Source organism: Felis catus, chromosome C2, assembly GCF_018350175.1.
Source record: "Felis catus isolate Fca126 chromosome C2, F.catus_Fca126_mat1.0, whole genome shotgun sequence".
NCBI classification, from domain to species: Eukaryota; Metazoa; Chordata; class Mammalia; order Carnivora; family Felidae; genus Felis; species Felis catus.
In genome coordinates, this window is record NC_058376.1 from 122,461,261 (window position 1) to 122,487,976 (window position 26,716).

At 43.9% G+C, this 26,716-nt stretch overlaps 1 protein-coding gene across 1 annotated transcript; it reads right to left on the reverse strand.

The window, feature by feature from the left end:
- Positions 1-2,730: 2,730 nt before the first annotated feature.
- TRIM42 (tripartite motif containing 42) lies at positions 2,731-26,699 on the reverse strand. The gene is made up of 5 exons (XM_003992051.5): positions 26,198-26,699; positions 21,695-22,392; positions 15,002-15,825; positions 11,807-12,031; positions 2,731-2,982 (listed from the first exon to the last, which is right to left on the reverse strand). The coding sequence occupies exons 1-5, from the start codon at positions 26,536-26,538 to the stop codon at positions 2,896-2,898; spliced, it is 2,175 nt and encodes a 724-aa protein (XP_003992100.1). The 5' UTR covers positions 26,539-26,699; the 3' UTR covers positions 2,731-2,895.
- Positions 26,700-26,716: the final 17 nt, after the last annotated feature.

Sequence of the window (26,716 nt, forward strand, 5' to 3'; positions counted from 1 at the left end):
CTTGCAGACGGCTGGCTTCTTATATCCTTACATGGTAGAAAGACAGTGAGCTAGCTCTCTTATAAAGGGCACTAATCCTGTTCATGAAGGCTCTACCCTCACAACCTAATCGAGGCCCCACCTTGAAATACGATTACCTTGGGATTAGGGTTTCAACATATGAATTTGGAGGGGGGGGCACAAATACTTAGTCCACTGGACCCTCTTTAGAGTTGGTACTTCCCAGGCTCCATACTGCTTTCCTTCGTAGTAATTGTCATTATTTCCAGTCATCAACATATCTATATCTTTATCTGTCCTCCCTCATTATAGTGTAAAATACATGGGGCAGGGACTGTGTCTGCTTAATTTACCACTGTATTCCCACGCCTTGCACCCAGGTCTCAGTACAGATGTGCCTAATGAATGAATAAATGTAGAGTGGATATCAAAGGAAAAAAAGAAGAGAAAAGAAAAAAAGGAAAAAGAGGAGAGGTGTAAATAAATCACGGCTTACTTAGCTAGCAACTGTACAGCTACAAGCTGTTTTAGAATAGATGTGACCACTAATTATCTGTTCGTGTAGCCCTAAACTCTTCTCTGAGGAAAGACTAATAGGGATGTTGAAATAGGTAGATATACAGAGAGATTATGGCTCAACACAGTGGCATATACCTGTGAATTTCTTGCTTATAAGTGGCATACATGTTTATGTATATATACTTCGGTGCATATACATCTTTTCATCTTATAAAACCTCTTCCTCTTACCAGCATTTTCCACTTTGTAATATGCTGTCAGCTGTATTGCTCATTTGAATCCAACAACAATCCTAGGAGTCAGGGAAAGGAGCATTATTCTCATTTTATTAAAGATCACTTGTAAAATCTCACATCAAACCGCATCATTGTACAGACAAAGAAGCTGACACCCAGTGTGAGAGCGAGACTTCCTCAAGTTCCTCAAGTTCAGAAAGAGCTGGTGTTAAAACCAGATCCTTGCTTCCATTTTTGTACCTCAGGAAGGGTCCTGGGAAGGGGGCCTCTGCATGACGTGTAAGGGGTTCGATGCTATTTAGAAATCCTACCTTGCATTTGGTAGGATGGCTTGGCTACTGGTTAAGTGGACCTCTCAGAGAATCCAGCCAACTCTTGTGGTCACTGAAGGCAAGGCTATGTGTCCTCTAGAGAAGGAAGGTCTGGGTGCCGTGGCTTATCCAATTCTGGCTGTATTTGCTTTTCTGTGTGTAGGTGTGATCATTGTAATGCAATATTCATACCACTCTGTTTTTTTAAGTTTAATTTCATTTTAGTTTATCAGTACTAAAATCCCTGCTGGCATGTCATTTAATTTGCTCCCTGTGCTAATGATGATTCTGAAGCCTTTTACAGAAATGATTATATGGTAATACCAAATCTGATGGTGGATTCAAGCCATCATTTACAGTAATAGGATCATAACGAAGCTCCCTGGGGAATTTCTTCTTGTAATACTGTTATGGAGCGGGGCAGGAATCTGCTCGACTTTATCCTACATTATTAGAAGATCCTCACAGGGCACCTCTTGTGGGAAAGGGCCTTTTCTGCCTTTGATGCTGAGTCTCAGGGCAAAATAAAGGATTGCAAAGCAGTGGTCCTATGGGTGAAGCTAGATGGGATGGCCACACCTGTTTTATGGAACAGCTCATGAAAAGAATGGGATTAGAGAAGGTGGAGACCAGTGACTGCATGTGCCTTTCCACACCCACTCCCACTTCTGTGTGTAGACCCTCGTCATGCAGATTGACGTGGGGAGGTTCAGAGGAGGGTTATTCTGTGTGCCTGCCTTCTAGCCATACTCTTTCCCTCCCCAGTACTGATGTGCAATGTGAGCCTCACCAAGCCAGGCACTGAGAACAGAATTAATGAGGTCCCATCTCTGCCCTACAGACTGGGGACAAATGCAAGTGCCTGAGTTTCAAGGGCTGGAATAGGTATCTCTGTGGGGGATGAGAGTGGGGGAGGAGAATTTGTTTAGTGAGGATCCAGGGGAGGAAGGAGGTGTCATCCCTACCTAGAAAATCAGCAAAGGCTTCCCAGAAATGGTTGAACTGGGTCTTTAAAGACTGGTGGTGTTTTACCAGCAGAAATGAGGTGGGGTTCAGGAGAAGGTCATTCTAGGCAGATAGGGCCTTGTCAGTCAAGAGACCCTGGGGGCCTCTTATTGTCTGAAGGGCCAGGGCAAGTTCTGACAGGCTGGAGCTGACTTGTGACTCTGCCATTCTTTCTTACCTTGATTTCAAGGACCATAGAGGAGCCTCCAACCAAGCATTCTACTGTTCTTTGCTCTGGGGACCAGCAGAAGTATGGAGGGGAGGGAGTGCTCTCATTTTTTATGGGTCAGGGGCAAGCTTCAGAGCATGGGGAAAGTTATGGGAAGGCAAGTCCAGACTCCATAGTTAGGAAGAGCATTCTAACAATGTTGGCTGCTTATTGTTCAAATAGACAACAGGGTGAGGTAATGAGCTTCTCATCAATCATTGACTTGCTCAAACACTAAAATCTAGTTAGACTAGGGTCAGAATGCATACCCACAGGAACTGACTGCAAAAAGACCACCCCTTTTACCACCCCGAGGCCCCGTGGCTGCCATGTACACAACACCACAGAATTCTGAGCCAAGGGTTAGGCTCAGAGCTACTGGAGGCATAGAGACTTGTGGACTGTTTTCCATCTTAGTTTCAAAGTAATCAGCAAACAGCAAGCCATGACATCAGGCATTTCCTTTTATTAGCTCTTAGAAGACTCAGAGGTCCTGGGAACATTGCCTACAGTGATAGCCTCACTGAAGCATGTGTTGAGAAAAATACGTATGTATGTGTGTATATATGTCTATCTGTGGTACATTGCTGAGGTTGCTTCCTGCTCTGCGAGGAGCTCAGAAGCGCTTCTGGAGGGCAGTCTGGATGTTCTTCAGCAGGCCCCACTTAGCTCGGTTCTTCCCATGCCCATCTGGGGTTACCACCTGCAATCAGGAGCAGAGAACCATGGCACCAGTCACAAGGGAAACAGCAGCTTCCAGGAGCTTGGCCACTGCTGTGCACCAGACCCTACACACAACATCTCATTAAGTCTTCATGAAGCAGGTGCCACTGACCCCACTGTATGAGTGAGAGGAAACTGAGGCTCAGAAGGACTGGATAACTTCTCACTTTTCTAAAGTCACATACCTAATATGTGGTGAGACTGGGATTTCACAGACCAGGTTCCATTTCCTTAAAAGGCACCTCATTTAACTGCATGCTGTGACCCCAGGTGGGCTTCACCATAGAATAGCTCTCCAGGTGACCCCCAGCCCCTGGAGATTGCTTCTGTCGTAGCTCTTATCATTTGTAAATTCCATCAAATGTGTTTGACTCTTAACAGACTGAGCATTCTGACTGGGGTGTGGGGGAAGTGACCATCTTTCATCTCTGTAATCCCAACATTGGCTATGGTAAAGAGAAGCTTCTTAGAGAAGTGGATGCAAGGTGAATAGAACCACAATATGTATATCTGCCAGTTGCCTCCCTCTGATGGTTCACACTGTCTGTGATCGCAGTGAGTGGTCAGAACTACCTGGAAAGGGGAGACTGCACTGAGCAAGTTTCTTACAAGTCTAACCGACTCAGCTTTACACGTGGATCTCCCCGCTTTTCTTTGAAGGTGCTAGGTTTCTCCATGCCTCTGGTCTGGCAGCATTCCCGTTCCTTCCCTGTACACATTGACTGAAGAGGCGGTTAGGGAGTGAGGCTGAGATCCAGGAATGAGAGCCCACTGGATCAGTAGGCTCTGTCTAGATGAATCAGGACTCACAGGGCAGATGGGGTGGAGGTGTGGTTTGGGTGGCAAAGAGCGATGTTTGTACAATGTCCCTATATACAAAGCTAGTAAGTCTTTATGTTACCCATTGCTGGATAAAAATTGAGATAACACAAAGAGACAGCCCTGGTAAGGGTAATAAAAATAGTGTTAAAGAAACACACTGAGCAATGGGGGTGGGTGATAATGAAGGAATAACAGTGTTGTGGCAGAGTTGGGAATTGACTCATACAACATAGGGGAGTTGAATTTTGTCATAGTCAGGGTATCCAGAGACAAAGATCATGTGTGATGTGTGGATGGAGCAGTAAGGATTGGGGCGTGTCTATGAACAAGGGGATCATATGAAAAAGGACAAAAGAAACAGAGAACAGTCTATGAGATACTGAAGTAATTGAAATAATTGACATCCCCTTCCTTACCCAAAATGCTCAGATGGTTTTCCAAATGAATTCTAAGAAACTTTTAAGAAAAGTTTGTTCTAGAAAGCAGGAAAAGAGCAAAAGCTTCCTACCTCATTTTATTAAGCTAATAAGATATTGATTCTGGAGCCAGATAAAAACAATATAGGCAAGACATTATAGGGCTAGTTCACTTATGATCATAGATACAATAATCCAAAATAAAATATGAGCTAAGTAAAACCAAGTATATTAAATAATCACAGCATGATCACATGGGGTTAATTCCATGAATGCAAGTCAAGATTAACATCAGAAAATCAATGTAATTCATTTCATTAATGCCTAAAGGAGAAGAATCATATGATTGTCTCAAATAATACAAAAAAAATTGCATAAGGTTGTACAAGCTCTCAGCAATTCAGAAGTGGAAGGAAATTTCCTTAACTCAATGAGAATTATACACCACAAAAACTAAATTAAAAATCATCATAACTCAATGGAGAAACATTAAGATTAGGAATAAGACAAGGATATCAAGTATTTCAGCCTCTATTTTCTGTAGGACTCATGGCCCTGGCCAAAGGTATAGGGAAAGAAACGAAATAGAGGTTCAAGGATTGTGAGAAAGAGATATAACTATCATTATTCATAAATGATAGGACCATAGCCTGGAAAAGCAAGCAAAATCAACAGATAGACTCTCAGAATAATAAGAGAGTTTATCAGGATTTCTAGAATCAAGATTAACCTCCAAACACCAATGGCTTTTATTCTAAACCAGCAATACATTAGAAAATATAATCAAATATAAGATAACATTCATAATATCTACAAAGTCTGTCAACTATCTGGTTAACCAGGAACATATAGTACCTCTATGAGAAGAATTTAAAATCCCTAGTAAAGCACATTGAAGATGATTTAATAAATGTCAGACCTATTACAAAAATATCAAATGTCTCCAAATTAACTTAGAGACCTAATGCTATCTTAATCAAATTCTATCTGGATTTTTTTTTTTTTTTTTTTAGGAATTCAATTACTCGCTGCAAAATTTATATGAAGGAACAAATTCCTATGATTAGATAAATAAACCTTAAAATAGAAAGAAGGGTAATGGGTAGACTTACCTTAGCAGTTCATCAAGACAAAGCAGAAAGCTAAGGTTAAACAATAAAACCAGTGTGGTATTGACATAGAAGCAGACAAATAGACCAACAGGAGACTATAGAGAGCTCAGAGACAACTTTTGAATATATGGCACTTTAATATAAGATCGCAGTGGTACATTTACCATATACTAATGGAAAAGACATTGCTTGGTAGATGCTATTGGAAAAACTGCCTCACTAGACGGTCAAAAATGTGCATCATTACCTGGCACTACACACAAAGATGGGCTCTGGATGGATTAAAGTCCTAAGTTTGACAGGTAAAGTGAAAGTTAATAAAAGAACAATAAAAGAATATGAGGAAGATTATCTTTGTGAACTAAGCCTATGGAAGGACTTTCTTAAATAAAACTTCAAAAGGTCAAACCAGAAGAAAAAAACAATTGATGACTTCAGTCATATCAAAATGGAAGTTTTCTGTTGTTTCATGAAATACACTATGAACAAAGTTAATAGGCAAATGTCAGAACAGAGAAGATATTAGCAATGTCTAAAAGCATTATCTGGAATATTTAAGAACATACTGCAAATCACCTAGAAAAAGAACAAATGCAATAGAAAAATGGGTGAAAGATATTTAGCAGGCTATTTACAGAAGAGGAAATCCTGAAAACTAACAAGCATGTGAAATGAAATTTCAAACAGTAAGGAGATTATCGCATTTTGTACCCATTGGATTAACAAAATAGTAGAAAGCTGGACCATGCCACATACAGGTGGGGCTTAGGCTATAGGGTCCCTCATTCATTCCCACATTTAAATCAAGTATGCACATACTCTGTGATCCAGCAATTTCACTCATGGTATATTCTAATAAGGGCTGAAATATGTCCTCCCAAAATTCATATGTTGAAGTCCTACACCAAGTACTTCAGAATGTGCCTGTATAGTTGACCATTGAACAATGCGGGGCTTAGGGGCACTGACCCCCATGCAGTCAAAGATCCATGTATAACTTTTGACTCCCCCAGAACTTAACTATTATTAGCCTACTGCTGACCAGAAGCCATACTGATGACTTGGTCAATTGGTCCATTAACATGGTCAATTAACATATTTTATGTATTTACTATACACTGTATTCTTACTATAAAGTAAGATAGGGAAAATAAAATGTTATTAAGAAAATCATAAGGAAGAGAAAATATAGTACTGTACTGTAAAAAGTCAGTGTATAAGTAAACCCACACAGTTCAAACCTATGTTGTTCAAGGGTCAACTGTATTTGGAGAGAGGCCCTTTAAAGAAGTGATTAAGTTAAAATGGGGTCATTAGGGAGGGCCCTAATCCAATCTGACTGGTGTCCTTATAAAAGGAGGAAATGTGGACACACAGAGACCTGCCAAAGGTGCACTGGCATAGAGAAAAGGCCATGTGAGGGACTCAGGGAAAAGGCAAGTGTCTCCAGCCAAGGAGAGAGGCCTCAGAAGAAACCAGACCTGCCGACATCATGATTTTGGACTTCTGGTTTCCAGAACTGTGAGAAACTAAATTTCTGTTGTGTAAGCCAGCCAACCTGTAGCATTTTAGTATGGCAGTCCTAGCAAACAAATACAATGTTCCAGAGAAATTCTCATACCCCTATCCTGCCCACAAAGTGCCACGAATGAGGCTGTTCACCGCATCATTACTGGAGATCATCTGGGTGTCTGTCTTGGCTAAGTGAACAGGTGAAATATGGTGCCCAAATGCACATTGTGAAAGATGAGGCCGCATTAGGAGTAAGGGACTAAATGTGTATAACTCCATTGCTACAGCATAAAAAACACAGTGTTCTGGGAGAAAAGGTGAGAAACAAAGTAGGGTTAAGTAGCACAACACTATTTGTGCAAATTACCAGCACATTCAAAACAATACATACCATGTAAGAACTCATAAAAGCAATAAGATATACATGAAACGTATTAGAATGGATGTCTGGGAAGGAATGGCTGCAGAAGGGAATACATACATAGACAAGAAAAGGGCCTTGCATAGGCCATTGTTGAAAATGGACCATGAACTGAAGTGTATGATTAATTCAACCCTCTGTGTATGAAGTTAAAAGTAATAGGTCCAGCTTGATCTAAATTATCCTCACTCCAGGGTTCATGTCTTTCTGCAGAGCAAGTAGAGAGCAGGTGATAGGATTCTCTATTTGCATGAACGATCAAGCAGCAATTTGGAAAAGAATAAATCCTAAGGAGATAGGGAGTGCAAACCATTTTTCTCTCATTTCAGGGCAGGGGGTGGCTGTGAGTATGTGGGTGGGTGAGGTAGGTTTGGGGCAGTTATTCTGAGTGTATGATAGTGTGGGATAGTGTTGGTCTCTCAGATTGCCCTGCAACCCCACCTCCTGAAGATGCATATCTCAGCCTGGACAGGAGGTCTGAAATAGAGACAGAGGTAAAACCAGTAGGGGATTTCATGAAACCCAGGTAAGATGCCCAGGAAGGCCAGGCAGCCTGGCTCTGTGCCTAGAGTTCCAGCCTGGGCAGGAAGGGGTCAGCACTGCAGAGACTGAGAGTAGTTGGCAGGGCTGTTTCCTGAGCACATGGTAGACACCAGAGGTGACCCCCAATACAGACTGGGGAGGAATTTGCGGGGATGAGTGGGGGCAGGAATGGGTGCATTTCCTGAAGAGGTAATCAGGAAAAGCCCAGAAAAGTAGCAGTTTGTGACTATTGTTAGGCCTGAATTTTTACCTCCAAATGTGATGTAGCTGGGGATATCTGGTTTATAGACTGCGGTAGGCAGAATTTTGGCCCCCAAAGATATCCACGTTGTGATCTTGGGAACATGTGGATGTGTTATGTGTCACAGTAAAGGGGAATTAAAGTTCCTAGTCAGCTGGCTTTAAGACAGAGATTATGCTGAATCATCAGGTTGGTCCAATGTTATCACAAGAGTCCTTCAAAGAAAGAGGGAGCCAGAAGAGAGCCAGAGAGATGAAGGTGTAAGAAGGACTCAACCTGATGTTGCTACCTTGGAAAATGCAGGAAGGGGCCATGAGCCCAGGAATGTGGGCTGCTGCTAGCAGCTGGAGAAGGCAAGAAAATAAACTTTTCCGAGTCTTCAGAAGGAACACAGCCCTGCTCACACCTTGATTTTACTGGGTGACACCCATTTTGAAGTTCTGATCTCTAGAATTGTAAGATAATAAGTAAGTTTGTATTGCTTAAGCTGCTGATTTGTTATGGTGGCAATGGGAAACCAATGCACAGATAGAAAGTTAGGTTTGTCATGGGAAGACTTCCTGGAAGTTAGCAGAGATTTGAAGTCAGAGGCAGACAAAGTAAGGAGGCTCTTTTCAGAAATGTGGATGGTGGTCAGGAGGTACCCTGCGGATTAGAGGAAGAATAGGAAGAGAAACTGAGGATCAAGGATATATGACTTGCCTAAAAACACATTTCTTCATTCCTTCAAAACTATCAGGCTCTTGGATGTAAGAGGCTCTTGGCTGAAGGTTGTGGACCGAGAGGAGTGAGGAAGGCCAGCAAGGCACCTGTCCACCTTGGGCTTACAGCCTAGTGGAGTTGGGCCTTGGGCCATGGCACACCAGGTCAAGTCCAATGCTCAATCTTGCCTCTCAGAGAAAAACTCCTGCTCTCACAGCTGTTGGCTTTGACAATATCTCCCAGAATGAGGTGCCAGGTCCCCAGGGTGGGGCCCACTGGCCCAGATTTAGCTGAATGTGACTGTGGTGCAGGAGAACAAAGAGCTCCAGCCTTGGATGAGAACTGAGTTCCCACTCACCTCTTTCTTCAGTTACATGAGAGCACCTTCCCTCTTGAGCCTAAGTTTCCTCATCTGTAAAATAGAGGCAATAATTCCCCACCTCCAGTGGTTGGCATGATCAGTGGTAACAAATACACAGTATCTGACAGGGAGTCGGCCTTCAATAAATGGGACCTTTAAAATGCATTCACGTTAATTTTCATGCTTTGTATATTATACTTCAAATAAAATCCCTTAAAAAAATCAGCAAGTCACAGACTATGAAAATCAAATATGAAAGGTGTTATTTCGCTTCCTTTTCAAAAGTATGTATGATGGAAATATTGTATTTTGGATAAGAAATGATTCTGCTACCTCATTACAGCATTTTAAATGAAACCTTTCAGGAATACCTGCATAGGACCGATGCCAAAGGAAAAGTATTTCGATTTTATGGGAAAGAACTGAAGTCATTACTTTTATGAAGCTTTATAAATGTCATTCAAACACACCATCTTATTTTCATTTGCTATTGAAGCCTTTACTTATGCAAATCATGACAAATGTTAAGGAAACCAGTGTTTCCCCTAGAATGCTAATATAATCACAAAGAGGGAGGAAGAATTACTTCTGAAGGAAAAATCTATATTGCAGCTCTGCAAGTCAGATAAAAATGAAGCTTCCAGAAAACCTCATTAATTAGTGCTCTGCTCATTTAGAAATTGTGTTAAAAAGCAAAGAAACTGGAATGAGTTTCCTTCCCATATAGGGAGTACAAATTAATCGCATAAACACAATTTTAGGGGGAATGTTACTTCTTGACTGATTGCATAAAACACTTAGCTTTTGGGCATCTTATGGTACTTTGTAATTATTAATTTTATTCATCCATTTATTTCTTTACTCTTTAATTTAGACATTCATTCATATATTCATTTGTTTGATCACATTTTCAGTCATGTATTCATTCAATAACCATTAAGAACCTGTGATATGCACATTGCTGTGGTAAGCATTGCGGGGGAAAGAGAGATGAATTAGATGTGAAGTTTGTTCTCAGGAGTTCAGAGCTTAAGAGGGAGGACAAAACATCTACTTAAGACAGGCCGACACACTTCAGTCTCTCCACTCCCTGTCCTTGTGCCTAGCATGTAAAAACGACAGGAGATGCATTTAAAAATATTAGTAACAGCACTGAGTGCCTTTCATGGGCAAGGCATGTCTGAGGAATTTCTAAAAAATGAGAAGGCGGATGGAATTAGATGAAGGAAAAATCCATAGTCGAAAGGACATGCTGCAAAATATGGTAGCAGCTGTGGGTGTTCCATGCTTGGGAAAGAAGGGTGGCAACAAGAATTGGGCGATTGACAGGGTAGCTGGCTGGGGTAGAGTGAGAGGAGCAGGCAGGCCGACTTTCTCCTTCTGCCTCCTGCCCAGGTGAGTATCTGGCCTCCATGAGAGTGGGAAGGGGTTCATGTGGGTGCTGGCTCCAGAAGCAGTCCAGATGGACTAGAGAGCCTCTGCCTTCAGCTGATTTGCTACTGGTACAATGACCTACAGCATAATCCTGCCCCCACCCTCCCTTGTGCTTCCCTCATCACTAGAAGTAGCAACCAATCAGATTCTCTTCTGCAAACATTTGTCCTGAGACAAAGGGAGGGTTGCTAGTTAGACTGTGTTGGTCACACTGAAGTTGGGCCAGGACAATCCAAAGCCACAAGCAAAGCTGAATTTGGGGGAGGAAATACTACAAACTAGCTGAAAGTGGTGCAGATTCAGACAGAAGCAGACGTGGAAGTGTGGGCAGAGGGAGGACAGAGAGACAGAGACAGCGACAGAGAGATGGACAGAGGAAGGGAGAGAAACTGATGGCTTTCTAGTTCCCTTGAGGATTAGATGTTTGTCCTGGCTGGAAGTGGTCTCATGAGACTCCTCTTTCTCTGTACCATACATTTCCCTTTTCAAAAGCTGAAATGAATGAACTTACTGTCTTTCCTCTAAAGAATTCCTGATTAAGCCATAATCTACTGGTATCCCAAAGAACATCATTATGGTTCTACAGTACGATAGCCCTTGGTATTTTTCTTCCTTTTCTCCTTTGAGTATCAATAAAATTATACTCATGAACGTATATCCCCCAGAGATATAAAGAAGAGTCAGCTTCGAATCACAAAGAAAGATAGGAATAATCATGTCCCTTTTTCTGGGGGATACCATTCTGACATGCTCAGTGGTTACTCCTTGACTTTCAGATAAGCAACAAATAAAATATTGCATGGGACATACTTACATTAAAAATTATTTGTTGTATGTGCCCTCTATTTATGTCTGTTAAATCTGGCACCCTATGCTTGTTTTGAATCACCACTGGGATTAACAATGAACTCTTTTTTTGTCCTTCTCATACCACAATTATTTGTTTAATAGACCCTGAGCTCCTTGAAGGTAAGGATTATGCCTTATTTTCCTCAGAATCTCTACATCCTAACGGAATGCCTGGCCCAAATGTTTTTTGAATCAAACTGAACTAACAATTCTTAGGCCTCATTTGCCAAGTTGGTTGAGGCCAGCAGCCCTCTCTTTGACTCTGAGTTAACAAGTTTTCTGGGAATAGAGGGGGCAGTCACACTGTGGGTTCTGTGATCTTGTGATCATCCTGACAGAGCTGCATCCAGAGCTTACAAAGAAAGTCTGAGAAAAAAAATATGCACAGTACCTTGCAGATGTCACTCCATTGTCCAGGACCATTATTGTTGATGGCTCTAACTTTAAACAGATACTCAGTGTTGGGGGTCAGGTTGTGCAGCTCCAGATTCTGCTGCATTATATCCCGAATTTGCCCACAGAGCTCTGTCTGTACATTGTTGGGAGGGGTAGTAACGAGTTCATAAAATTCCATCTCAAAAGAGTCCACATCTTCTGTTGGGCATGTCCAATAAACCTATGAAGCAATGAACATATGGGTGTGGTACTAATATACACCATTCAGTTTTCTTTCCCGTAAAGATTTGTGTCATTAACTATCAGTGGGGCAGATTTAAGCTGACCCCATCTCCTCTAGCTGCTGAGGACTTCAATGTGGACTATGTGCAGCAGTCTTGAAAGGCTACCTGATAAGACCTGACATGATGCTCATAATGCATTTCAAGAACAAAAGAATGCTCCTCTGGGTTCTGTTACCATCAGTCAACATGGCAGTGACCATTGTTCTCTTGACACCATTAACCAAGGTAGCTGCCATTTATTTAATACCTTCTATGCATCAGATTCTGTGTCAGACATTGCCTAACTCACCTAGTCATCACAACTCCCTGGAAGGGAGATTTTATTATCCCATTTTACAGTTGAGGCTCAGAAAGGTTACATTTAGCAAATTCCAATAGAACCACAGACTACTAGACAATGAAAAGTGTATCTGTTCCAAGCCTGTATTTTACACATAAGGAAGTAGAGTACCAGAGAGGTGCAAGGGCTTACCCAAGGCATGAAGAATATATATTCACACTCAAAACATAATATATCAGCTTTCGGAAAGAGATATATTAACAAATATCAATTAGCAGATTGTGTCTGGCACACAAATATTTTGAAATGATTATATTTCTAAACAGATATTGTATTCTTTAAGCTTTAACAAATTTAAATGTTATTATGTTTATAAAGTTAATTTAAAATTACTCCTAAGTGCATAAAGTTTTGTGAATTTATAATTACTTTGTAGTTATTTTTATATATTTATACTTTTAAAACTTTTTATAAATTTGTATAACTTGTCAGTAAAAATTAACTTATTTTTTTCTGAGTATCAAAACAAACATACTCATTATTAAAGACTTGGAAAATGCAGAAAAAATACAAGGGACAAAAATAAACATCACTTATAATCCCAAAATTCAGTTCAAAATTCATTTCCTTCCAATTTTAGAACATTCACAAATACAGAAATGCATACAATTTGGATTATATTGCTTTGATTCCTGCTTCCTTTCATTTTTTATATTTTATACATTTCCCTATATTATTAAAAACTTAGTAAAGCACCATTTTAATAGCTGTCCCATAAGTGATTTAATCTTTCAGTAGTCGAACATTTAGGTTGTTTCTAATTTTACACTCCGATAAATAATGATGCAATGAGGACTTTGGGGGCATGAATCTTCACCTGAATTTTTAATCATTTCTCTGGGAAAGTTTTCTAGAAATAAAATTGAGTTTTTAGGAAAAAATCCTTAGGATTTTTAAGATACGTATTTGACAAGTTATAAGACTAACTTTGAGAATGTTTTCTATGCCAAAAGCCTAAAGTGGGCTATTAGTCAACCATCATTTGAGAGAGAAGTCAGCACAGATTTCATCTTCGGCATCATTAAACACTAGGATTCCTGTATGATTTCCATTCCATGATCCTAATAGGGATCACTGATATCTTCACATCAAATACCACTATTTGGCAGTAGATTTAGGTGTCCTCTCTTGACAGGCAATGACTTGACTTTCCTAGGCCCCTTTCTTGGGCTCTTGCAGGGACCACTAACCAGTGGCATGGGGTGACTGTTTTCCAAGCCCAATTATGGGGCAGACATCAGCAGAGCGAGAAACTGTCAATCTCCCAGGTCTAAGTTGCATGGAGAGACCTAATGCCATCACTGAGCTAATGTCACATACACTGGAGGCTTTGCTGATCTGGTATCATTTGGAAATGAAGGTTCGGTTACTCAGTTGTAGGTGTCTCTTATATGAAGGGTAGAGATACTTTGCTGTGTCTGATAGCCCATGAGAAGGTATATTCTACTTTTCAGAGTAAGGTCATTCTTGCTGTTGATTATAGACTCTAAAACATAGATTATGATGTCTCAGGAGAACAGCAAAGTAAAGCTTGGTCAGTGTCTGGCTTTCATTTTCTTGTTTTTAGACCCTTGATACTAAAGTGTGGTGTGCAGACTGGCAGCAATGGCAGCACCTGGAAGGTTGTTAGAAACAGAATTTCAGGGCCCCCTGAGACCCACTAAAACAGAATCTGCATTTTAACAAGACCTCCAGGTGCACATTAATGTTTGAGAACCAATGGTTTAGACTTCAAGGATGCTAAAAGTCTTTGGGAATGTTTTCAGATTATGAGGGCAAAAGATGGGCTCTGCCACATGAAAGCAGGCCATGGGCTGGCCTGGGAGATGTCCCTGTAGGGAACCCCAAGAGAGGCAAGTTATGCTCTAACAGGATCTCTAATTGCAAGTTAATCTTTTTCCTTCCTTGAACTTTAATAACACATTCTATAAACAGTTTGATTTAGGTTCAGCTGGATTTGAATGGAATGTTAAGGGAAAGGTTATTTGTCTGTGTTAGGTCAAGAGGGTCAAGGAGGAGTCATGTCTCCTGAAGTCAGATGATGGCAGTTGTAGAGGTCTGTGAGAGATCAACACTCCCTCCCTCTAAAACTAAATCTTATGAGATTAGAATTGGAATTCCATTGGGGATTATCCTTCTATTCTTTCCAAATCATAGAGAGTATGAATACTTTCTTTAGGAAAGGTAGCAATTTAGAGGAATCACTGCTGATAGATAATGGAGCCTATATTTCTAATTGGATTTTCTATGTTCTCTCTACAATTACAGGCTTTGCCCCTGGGAAACATTACACCCTCCAAGCAGTCTCTTCAAATTACTTTGGTTCCCAAATTGGGTTGCATTTGAAATGGGGTTGGGGCCTTCAGATAGATTTTTGACTATGAGTTAAATACATGATTTGGTTTAAGCCAATATTGTGCTACTTAAGATTTTAGGAATTTAGGAGCAGATTTGAGTGACTGAACCCCAGAGGTCAAAGAGGTAAGTGCAACCTTTTCTGACTACCCACCTCCATTCCATACCACCCATCCTCCTGCCTTCCTCATGGGCCCAGAGCCTTCCTTACCTTGGCAGCTCTAGGATACACCAGAGTCTGGTAGATGACAATTGGGCCTGGGGTCTTCACAGAATCATCATTGAATGAGTACCAGTTGTGGAAGCTGCTGCTGTTCTGCACAGGCTGGTTTTCTGCCCCTGCGCTCCAGTATGTACAGAGGCCATCTGTGGGTTTGGCAGGTGTGGCTGACTGGGCTCGCCCATAGGCTTCCAGACCCATTTTGGCCTTCTCACCACTGGTGGTGTTGAAGGACAGCAAGGAGGAACTTCGCTGGTATATCTGCTGGTTGCCAAAGCTGTGAGTGCTGAAAGTGACCTTCCTGGAGATCATCATTTCTGAGTGCATGGGATAAGGGGAGGGCAGGGACTCCCCTGAGGAGCATACCTTCTTGGGCCCTGTGGGGAAGAGCTCGTGGATGGCACTGGAGAGCTCAGCAAAGTCCAAGGGCATGCAGTGCAAGGAGTGTAGCCGGAGTTGTGGGTCAGGCCTAAAAGTGCTCTGGATGCCATCCTCGATCTGGTCCACCAGAATTTTGGCCGACTGCAGGAATGCCACCTGGCCTGTCTCCTTCAGTGCTTCCTTGGAATAGGCGATCAGACCATCCATTTCGTTCACTTTCATGGTTGTGACGTACACGTATTTTTCAATCTCCTTCTGCCTGGACACCTCTAGATTCTCTAGCTGCTCCATGATGTACTTCTCCTTCTCCTGTAGAATGTTGCGCAGCTTGAGAAATCCATTTCGAATCTCTTTTCGCTTCATCTCCTTGTCCGCTTTAAAGCTATTTTTTAAAATGTTGAACTCCATTAGGTCGTTATCAATCTCATAGCGGACTGCAAAACAACCAGGTTAGTTACTTTGGTTAAAATTTTCATCTCCCCAGGTGTCAAAGCTGACTGCAGGGAATTCCCTCAGATTCCATGAAAGTGGGTGGAGAGGGAGGGAGGGCACTTGTAGTTGAACTGCAATAGGCCTGAACAGGTTTATGAGATGCATCTGGCCTCCCTCAGGATCCCCCCCCACCGCCGCCTCCTTGTCTAATACTTCCCTCAGGAGTCCCAGCCTTTCTTTCCTTGGCATAGTTATAGCTATAGTAATCCCTGCGGCTCTGGGTTGGAATTGAAAGTTCAAGGCCACCCTTGATATGAGTTTCAGACATCACGTGTCAGCATGTTGGACTTGAGAAGAGGTGATGTCTCAAAGTGACTGGTTTTCCCTGTGTGAAAGCTAAGCTTCTGCAGGGGCAAGAGAAAGAACTAAATTTCTGATGACTTCTTCTAAATGCTGCCTTGCCTCATTCACCAAAACCCAGCCCTAGACAACAGTAGGAAATCAGCTGGGCTTCCTCTCTTGCCTTTTCCTCATTTCTTTCTAAAAAAGAGTCTGCTGTTGCACTTCAAAGAGAACCCAGTTTGTTCTGGATCCTCTTACATGGTTTTTGGATTTTAAGTTCACTCAGTCATTCAACAAACATTTACTGGATACCTATGTCACATGCCTTCCAAGGTACTAGGGATACAGATATGAATATGAGAGGGCACCGATGCTCAAGAGACTCATAAATCCAAGGATACTATAGTGTAGAGGATGCTATGATTGAGAGTATGTGGTACATCTCTCTGAAATGAGTACCTTTGTTGGCTTTACAGTGATTTAGGCATCAGGCAGTGACAGTGATGTGAAGACATGTCAACCTTCTGTGGCCTAGTCTAAAGGTAAGGTCCTCCCTTGATAGGCCAACTTTGTAGTGAATTGATGGGCTATAATCCTCATCAGATTTTACTCAGGAGTAGGCGTGCCCAAGATTTTTTTGTACTTTGTTCTTAACATATTCCCAGGTGCACAGTAAGCTGGACCTTTGTGAGTTGTGGCCATTTTAACAATGATGTGCATTTGAGTAAGAGAAACCCAGGAGTCCTGTCAGACCATGAGAACAGGGAGCATGGCTCTCTTAGTTATCACTATGACTAGGGTGTGTAGAAGGGCTTGAAAGGTATTTATTGAGTGAAAGCCATTCTGTCCTGTTTTCTGACATCATTGGGGTAAGTGTTACTCTCCGGCCTATTTTGTGAAGCTGCTATTTCCTCTGCCCACCTCCTCCCTCAGGCTGGCACACAAGGGATGAGGAAGCAATGCAGACAGGGGCTGAACAGGAAACTATCAGGGTGATTGCAGAGGAGCTGAGAAATGCTTCCTGCCCTCCCCAGTGCAAGCCCTACTGTGGCTTATGGCAGCTGAAATTCCACTTTGTTCATTAATTTCTTTGACTATTCAATTGTTATTCACTGCCAAAGAATCTTGCATAGGAAATTCCTTGCTTCATTAGAGATTAATTAAGTTTATGTAAAGTCCCGAGAGGTAGCATAAAAATTCCTTAGGTGAGGGGGAAAGAGGCAGCACCACGAGAAAAGAAGGAGGAGGCCAGAAGCACCCCTCCTCCCATCTTACAAATATGGCAGCTGTGCAAGAGCTGGTCCTAGAGCAAAGTTAAGTCCATATCTCTCTCAGGAAATACACTAAAAGTAGCTATTATTTATTAAATATTATGGGCCAGATCTATATAATTCACATATTATGGATCATATCTCTCTATTATAATATATTACATGTATCTTCCTATGAGGAAGATATTGTTCCTATTGATAGATAAGGAAACTAAGGCTCAGGGAGATTAAGTTACTGTCCAGTGTCACACAGCAAGTATATGGGAGAAACCAAGGCCTGTCTCTAATTCTGTTTATCTGAGTCCAAAGCCTATGTTCTTAATTGTTCCAGTCATGGTTCTCAGTCCTCTGTGAGCACCAGAATCTTCTGGGAGAACTTTAAAGAAAACTCTCCTCTTGGCCTCACTTGCTGAGATTATGAATTGGCCTGAGTTGGGGCTCAGGAATCCAGGTGAGGCAGTTAGCAGCTGCCGGGAATCTTCTGGGGTATCTTGTTAAAAGTGCAGATTCCCACAAAATCGGTATGGGTGAGGCCTGAGGTTCTGCATGCCTACCGGGCTCCTGGATGGTGTCATTGCTGCTGGCCCTAGTTAGTAAAGCTCTCCAGGGGGTTCCAGTGTGCACCTGGGGGTCGACACCACAGCTTCAATCGACCCAAACTAGATCTTTCCTCCAGGACCCAGAGTTTCTCAGTGTATTGTCAGATCACCTGATTTTGAATTACTTGAAGATTTATTTAAAATGTAGATTTATGGCACCTTCCCCCAAAATAAGTTGAGTCCTTAAAAGCAAGTTTGAACTCTGGTTAAAAAAAATTTGAGGGGTGGAGGCACCTTTCAGTCAGTTCAGAGTCTGACTTCAGCTCAGGTCATGATCTGATGGTGTGTGAGTTCGAGTCCCACATTGGACTCAGTGCTGATAGCTCAGAGCCTGGATCCTGCTTTGGAATCTGTGCATCCCTCTTTCTCTGCCCTCCCTCCCCCCACCCTGCCCCCCACTCATGCTCTGTTTCTCTCCCTCTCTATCTCAAAAATAAATAAACATTTATTTTTTTTTTTAATTTTTTTTTTCAACGTTTATTTATTTTTGGGACAGAGAGAGGCAGAGCATGAACGGGGGAGGGGCAGAGAGAGAGGGAGACACAGAATTGGAAACAGGCTCCAGGCTCTGAGCCATCAGCCCAGAGCCCAACGCGGGGCTCGAACTCACGGAGCGCGAGATCGTGACCTGGCTGAAGTTGGACGTTTAACCGACTGCGCCACCCAGGCGCCCCAAAAATAAATAAACATTAAAAAAAATTTTTTTAATTAAAAATATTTGAGGGGTGGGTGAGGGGGTTCCCTCAGAAAGGATGGACAGGGTAAATTCTCTACCTACATATAAATGGATATTCCATATGAGGGAAACAAAAGCAAAAATGAACTATTGGGACCTGTCAAAATAAAAAGGTTCTGCATAGCAAAGGAAATAATCAGCAAAACTAAAGGCAACTGACAGAATTTGCAAATGACATATCAGATAAAGGGTTAGTATCCAAAATCTATAAAGAACTTACCAACTCAACACCCAAAAAAACAAATAATCCAGTGAAGAAATGGGCAAAAGACATGAACAGACACTTCTCCAAAGAAGACATCCAGATGGCCAATAGACACATGAAAAAATGCTTCACTTCACTCATCATCAGGGAAATACAAATCAAAACCACAATGAGATACCACATTACACCTGTCAGAATGGCTAACATTAACAACTCAGGCAACAATAGATGTTGGCAAGGATGCAGATAAAGAGGATCTCTTTTGCGCTGCTGGTGGCAATGAAAGCTGGTGCTGCCACTCTGGAAAACAGTATGGAGGTTCTTCAAAAAATAAAAAATAGAACTACCTAAGGACCCAGTAATTGCACTACTAGGTATTTATCCAAGGGATACAGGTATGCTGTTTCAAAGGGACACATGCACCCCCATGTTTATAGAAGCACTATCTACAATAGCCAAAGTATGGAGAGAGCCCACATGTCCACTGATGGATGAATGGATAAAGAAGATGTGGTATATATGTACACAATGGAGTGTTACTCAGCAATCAAAAAGAATGAAATCTTGCCATTTGCAACTACGTGGATGGAACTAGAGGGTATTATGCTAAGTGAAATTAGTCAGAGAAAGACAAACATCATATAACTTCACTCATATGAGGACTTTAAGACACAGAACAGATGAACATAAGGGAAAGGAAGCAAAAATAATATAAAAACAGGGAGGGGGACAAAACAGAAGAGACTCTTAAATATGGAGAACAAACAGAGGGTTACTGGAGGTGTTGGGGGGGGGGATGGGCTAAATGGGTAAGGGCATTAAGGAATCTACTCCTGAAATCATTGTTGCACTATCTGCTAACTAATTTGGATGTAAATTAAAAAAATAAATAAATGGATATGCCATGAAGGTGACCCCTGTGTCCTTCCAATTGCTGGGCTCTTTGGAATTTGAACTGATGTCCCCTCATATTGAATTGAATTTCATTGTCTGGCTTCTAGGTGCTCTGGACTCTGAGAAAACTATCCTAGGTTTCTCCTGTGTTAAAGGCCCAGGCCTCTTATAGTTGCATGGGGGGCACAGCAGACTATAGGCAGCAACCCCTTCCCATGCTGAGGCCCCAGAGAATCCAGCTGAGCCCAGGCAGTGAGTCCACCTTAAGAAACCCTCTGGGAACCAGTGGGACTACCCATTTGCTTGGTAATGTGGCTCCTATAGAGTTTCTCTAATATAGAGACTTCCCTGATGGTGGTTCCAAAACAGAATAAATATCAATCGACAAACAGTGTTTCCTAGTATAAGCAATTGAGAAATGAAGGTATTCCCGAAACACCCATGCTGGTGAGAGGTCCTAGGTGACAGAGTTAGCAAAGTCCATCTCTGACCCATCTCTACATCCAATAGGACCTTTATGTGCAGCTCAGAGAAAAACTCTCCCACTCATATGTTCGGGCATATTTACACATGGACACAAAGGGAAAGGGCTGGGGTGATCTGGGGCACTTTGGTCACTTGATGCAGGCCGGTCCTTAAGGAAATGAGATAGACCACAGATTGTGAGGGTGGTAGTGGTGGTGGTGGTTTCTGTTGTGTTCCAGTCCTCCAGTCTTTAGATTCTGGTTGCTGTTTAGCACAGAGAAGGTTGTCAAAGGAATGTTATGGATTTAACATGGATGTTGGAGTCAGATAGATTGGGTCTGCCATTTACAAGTTGCCTTGTGCCAGTGAATTCATGGAATCCCCATTGTCTTATTCATGGAGGGAATTTCAGTTCCTGTACTGCAGGAGGAGTGAGGAGACCAGGCATACTTCTTCTAAAGGGCCTGGGCAAAGTAGGCCTCTATTCAAGGAAGCTATTCCCAGGGGCTAAGAGCCCTAAAAGGATGCCGGAGATCCTCATGTCTAATCAAGTGGATCCACACCCAGAAATTATGAGGCTCTTGACTGAACCCTGCAAGATATTGTTGTACTGGGTTCCAGCATGGAAACTAGGCTCAGTTTCCCTTAACAAAAATGTACTATTTTATAGGTAACCAATCTACAATAACCTTGAGCAGGCATGCAGAGGAAAAACCAGCCATTGACCAGAATGTTATTGGCTATTTCTGAGTTTTTCTGTTATTATGTGTTTGTTACCAGTTTGTTTACTTTGATGTTTGCAAGTTTTGGGGAAAATGCTGTCGGGGAAAATTTTAAATTGAAATAATTCTCAACATCGATTTAATTTTTTCCCTCTGCAAATTGGGAAAACACCGAAGATACTCAACTTTTGTGACAAAACCCTTTAGAAAGGCTCACAGAACTTCAGGATACTGGAAGATCAAACTCATCATTTTCCAAAGGAGGAAATGAGGCCCAAGGTCATGAAGATTATAACCAAGATTATAGAATCTTTCTGCACTGATTATGTGCTAGATACTTTTTTGCCTGCTTCACATAGAATAACCCATTTAATCCTCACAATCACCCAGTGGAGTTACTACCGCTATGCCCGTTTTATAGATGAGAAAGCCAAGGCCCAGGGAGGTTAGGAGGCTGGTGATGGTTGCCCGGCGTGCACACCAGGCCAGTGCCTGGCAGCCTGGCTCAGTGTTTCCCAGTGCTTGGACTGGCCCACCAGGTGGGGGAGGCTCTCACCAAGTGGACTGCCTGGAGCCGTTCTCCCCATCAGTACCTGAACTAGGGGTGCCTGTGCAGGGGAGGGGAGGGGACCAGGACCTGCTTTGAACTTGGCGATGGCGCTGAAGAGGGCGGCCGCCCTCTCGGAGCAGGCGTCGATGAGGTTGACGGTGTCGTGGCCGTTGTGGAATGCCGTCTTGCAGAAGGTGCAGAGCAGCTGGTTGTCCTGGCTGCAGTACTCGACGATGCGGCTGGACGGGTGGTGGATGCAGATCTTCTCGTCCTGGTCCTCGGAGCTGGTGTCCACGAAGACGTGGTCCTGCATGGCCACGTCCGAGTGGAAGGCCTTGAGGCAGTCGTTGCAGAGGTTGAGGCGGCACGTGATGCAGCGCTTGTAGGCGATGCGCCGACTGCGGCACACCTGGCAAAGGGTGGGCCCGGTGGAGCGGTCGAAGCGCCACTTGAGGTAGCCGTGCTGCTGCATGTAGCGCTTGGTGAGGCGCCCGCGCAGGTAGTTCTCGGGCAGCTGCATCTTGTGGCTGTAGGGCATGCAGTGCGAGCGGCTGCACACGGGGCAGACGAGGATGAAGAAGTTCTCGGTGACCTCGGCGTGCTTCTGCAGCTGCCGCAGGCACTTCTCGCACAGGCTGTGGTTGCAGGGCAGCATGAACGAGTGCAGGTGCAGCCGGTGACACAGGGGGCACGAGAGATGGTGCACCAGGTTGCTGTTGGCGGGCATCGTCTTCACCTCATCGACCTGGGTGTCGCTGCTGCCGATGCGCAGCGCGGTCTTGGAGCTGGAAGGAGAAGCGGACACGGGAGGACTTCAGGAGGCCGGCTCCAGAGCTCACCCCATTTCTGGCCTCTGGAAGAACTGGGGGTCACTGCCAGGCAGGCCAGTGTGATGGTGGGGAGCACAGGCTCTGTGCCAGGGCACTGGGGTTCTAAGCCTGCCTCCAACATCCTTTAGCTGGGTGACCTCAGGGCAGTTAATTGACCTCTCTCTGCCTTTTGCCTCGTTATAAAATTAGTAGTCACATTATAGTTTCTTGAGGAGACTAAAACTACATTTAATACCTACAAAGCTTGACTGAGAGCAGTCCCGGGAACACAGTAAGTGCTGAACGACTGCACATTGTGAATCTTGAAGACGAGAAAGCAGGACAGACTGGTCTGGCACCATCAGTGGGGCCTCAGTGCTCTGTTGCCCATCAGCAAAGTTACAGAACACCAACACCCGACAAAGCCATTCTGGGACTGTGATGGAGCAAAGCAGAAATAAGACCACTTCCTCCTGTTTGAACGCAGGCAAGACAAGAACATCGTCCAAACCACAAAACGACCAGATCTCGCCTGTCCTGGTTCATGGGAGCGACTGCTGCTTTTTCATCGATTGCAGCATATGGTGCCCTGTGACCTTCCCATCTTGTAAACCAGATTTTTATTAAGATACCTGATAGATTTACCCCCACTTCCTCACCTGAAATGAGCCTAAATTTCATAATAACTTGCAGATGCCTTCTTACCGAGACACCTTACTCTTAACCATGGTGTATGTTCTCACTTGGTGCAGTGGCTCAGTAAATCCAATCCTGTCCACCTACAAGCATGTTCTTGCTTGGCAGGCATTGGCATCATCAGTATTACAGTATATAGGGTAGAACACAGAAGAGGGTGGGTAAAGTGTCCTCAGGACACCAGGAGGTCAGTCCCTTGAACTAAGTCTAGAACCAGCAGACCGACAGGTAAGAGTTAAGGGTCTAGGCTCTAGGGACAGATTGTTCATGGTGGAATGTACCCCTTTAGAGCTGCACCTTTGAGACGAATTTCTTAATCCCTCCCATTCTCACTTTTCTCATCTGTAATCCAATGGTCAAAGCTAACAATACTATTTCCTTCATGAGAATTTTACAAAGTCTACATGAGGTAACCCATGATAAAGTGCCTAACTGCTGATACATAGTAAGGACTCAATAAATGTGGCCTCGGCAATTACTCCCCTCTGGTACTGGCCAGCTAATGTCCACAGTAGAGGAAAAGAGTGGTCACGTCCATGAGAAGTATATGCTTCTATTATTTGTGTGTGTGTGTGTGTGTGTGTGTGTGTGTGTGTGTGTGTGTTGATTCTTTATTTGTCTAATATCTGAGGTGGATTTCATATATTTAATTGTAGGAACCATGGATGAGGTAAAAGCATACTTGTAAAATTCAATTGCATATTTTAAGAAGCTACAATCAGGGCAAAAGCAGTTTATGAAAATAAATGAATTAGCTGTGGGGATGGAGGTAAACAGATACACAATTTGTGACTGATCCTGTCTCTTATCTTCTGTTCACGTTAGTGATAATTTGGGTGTTGATCGTGACATTGTGGCTGTATTTTCTTCTGCTTCGGACTTCTTGAGGTTCCTGTATGCTCCTATCTCCTTCCCCATGGACCTATGTCTCAGAGCCCAGACAGTCAAAGGTGTTGCCAAAGCATACTGAAAGGGAGTGGCCCTGTGGTGGCAGAGAATGCCTCTTGTGGCACTCAGGCTCCTGGAAAGTTCATCCCTTAGGGATTTGGATGCTGGGTCCTAGGCCTGCTGGCCTCGATGTTCTCATCTCATTTCCTCTCTGCTTTCTCGGTCTCCTGCCTGGGCCCTAAAGGGGTCACTGGAGGCACAGTGAGTTGTACACGTGGTAGCTGGATGAACCTCTTTAGTTTGATAAGGTAGGATTCTGAGAATCATGGTGTAATATAAAGAGGGAGATGGCATGGTGTAATATAAAGCGGGAGGGAAGGTGACATTGGTAGAAGAAACAGCAGGGCTGAGAGGCAGCCCAGGGAGTTTGGGTGGAGGTCAAAAAGGAAGTGGGAAAGAAATGAGAAAGTCAGAAAGAGATGCTTGAGACCAGAGTGGGCTGGATGAGCAAGGTGTTGAGCAGGAAGTGGTGATGAGGAGCAGGGGGAGGCAGGGATTCAGAAACCAGGAGAGAGGCCAGATGGAAGACAAGCCTCAGTGTACCCACTGCCCACCTCCTGACACTTGCAATAGCATCTCTGACTATCCTCTGAAAGCCTCAGGCTTGGACCCGGGCATTCAGTGGCTGTGGCTCCACGCCCAAACAGCCACCAGACCCAGCAGCCTTGCCTTCTTGCTGAGATATCTGGCCTCTCCTCCTCTGCACACACCCTCCCTCCAATTCAGGCCTGTTCCCCTAGCACCTGGGTTCTCACTGTGTCACCCGGAAGGTCTCCTGGCTTCCCTCCTGATCCCTCCAGGCCATCTGCATTTTAGTATCACTTGGGGTGGCTTTTACAATTCTGATGTCCAGGTGATCCCCCAGACCAATGAAATCAGAATGTCTGGCAGTGAGGACCTTTGTAAAGACCCCCAGGTGATTCCTGTAAAGCAAAGTTTGGGAGTTACTGACCTAAGACATCTTCCCACAACACCAATGTCATCCCTCCTCCGTTGAACTGTGGCCAGTGACTCGCCATGGCTGATATGCAGGAAATGGGGCGTTGAGTTAGGAGAGAGGAATGTGGATGCTACTTTCTGCACCTGAGAACCTCTGGACTTGCATCCAGAACCCCTGGATCCTCTACTCATGCAAACACCACAAGAGCTCCCTGAATGGAGAGTAGTGTCTGTTAAGCATCTCCTAAGTGCTGAACTGCAAGATGGATCATATCCTTCTCCTGAATTCCCTGAAACTTTACTCACAGAATTGTTTTTCCAGCCTGAAAGGCTTCAAACCTGCGTCTCATTTTTCTGCCTCTCCAAAAGCTCTCCTCTTATGGTTCTGAGCTGTGATCTTTCCTTCTCTAAGAAGTCTGCCCTTGCTACTCCAAACTCCCCTCACATGTGACATAAAAGGACTGCCTTGGTCAGAGCAGGAAGAGAATATGCAGTTGCTTGTCACAGAGCATTCATGCCCCACGTGAGTAACTGAGACCCTGAGATGCATGACTTCCAGGTGGGAAGAATGAGAAGGCTGGCAGGAGTTGGTCCGGGGTACTTATAAAGGACATAGGGGTCAAAAGTGGCCTGTGGAAGTTACTACTTTTCCAATAAGTGTTGAAGGTATCAAAAGTTCAGAGGAGGAAGAGAAAGGGCAACTTATATTTTTAAATCCCGTAACAGATTACAAGGTGCATACGTTAATCCCCAAACCCACCGAATCACAACAGATCCTATACTCTCCACTTTGCAGTGCAACATTTTTAAGACACAGATTCCGGGTTCAAAATCTGGCTGCGTCTTACTAGCTGTGTGATCCTGGGCAACTTCACCTTCCAAAGGCTCCGTTTCCTCGTTGGTGTGGTGGGCGTGCTGTGAGGGTTGCTGGGGGGCACACAGTGCCTGGCAAGTGGCTTACACGCTGAGTATTAGCCACTACTATTTAGTGCAGGTGAGAGAGCCCAGTGCCTATTCACACAGCTGGTGGGGCGTGCATGTGGGACTCAGGGCTAGATGTGGTCACTGGCTATTTAGGACAGGCTTAATTGCTACAAAGTTCTTGGCCTCCTTTTTTCAGAGGGAGAAAGGGACTTGGGGCGGGGGTACGTATGGAGCCCACAGCTGGCAAGGGCCCCGTCGGGCGCCCGGCACTTACGAGGTACGGATGCTCCTGAGGCGGCCCTTGTGGAACGTGATGGTGGCATTGCGGCAGCAGCGGCTCTCGTAGTAGTAGCACTGGAGGTTGCTGCTGGTCGTGCAGCAGCACTTGCAGTTGGGGTCATTGGCCCAGGAGCAGCAGCACCAGTGGCAGTTGGGGTTCTCAGAGCAGGTGCAGTGGCAGCACTGGCAATTGCGCTCATCTTTGTAAGGGCAGGGGAAGCAGGTGCAGTTCCGCTCTGAGGTGAAGAGGAACTTGCAGCACAGACAGGAGCATAGTTGAGGACAACATCTCTGCCATGTACAACATGGAGAGCAAACACACATGGCAGTCTCCATGGCGCCTACATGATGGCTACCGGCTGCCCAGAGCTCTTGACGCCTTCTCTACCAGAATCCAGTGGGCTCCCAGGCAGGAGTCCCTCCTCCCTCTGATGAGGTCCTCAGCTTGGAGGTTGCAAGAGGTTGGCTGTCGTGAGACTTTACAGGCAGCGTCCCTACTAGGAAGCTCCTGGGT

What these genes read in the sequence shown, in the direction of transcription:
- TRIM42 (XM_003992051.5), bottom strand. Translation starts at nt 26,538, where the DNA reads ATGGAGACTGCCATGTGTGTTTGCTCTCCATGTTGTACATGGCAGAGA. An exon ending in TGTATCCTAGAGCTGCCAAG is followed by an intron (nt 12,032 to 15,001) that starts GTAAGGAAGGCT and finishes ATTGCTTCATAG; the next exon opens with GTTTATTGGACATGCCCAAC. An exon ending in AATGGAGTGACATCTGCAAG is followed by an intron (nt 2,983 to 11,806) that starts GTACTGTGCATA and finishes TCCTGATTGCAG; the next exon opens with GTGGTAACCCCAGATGGGCA.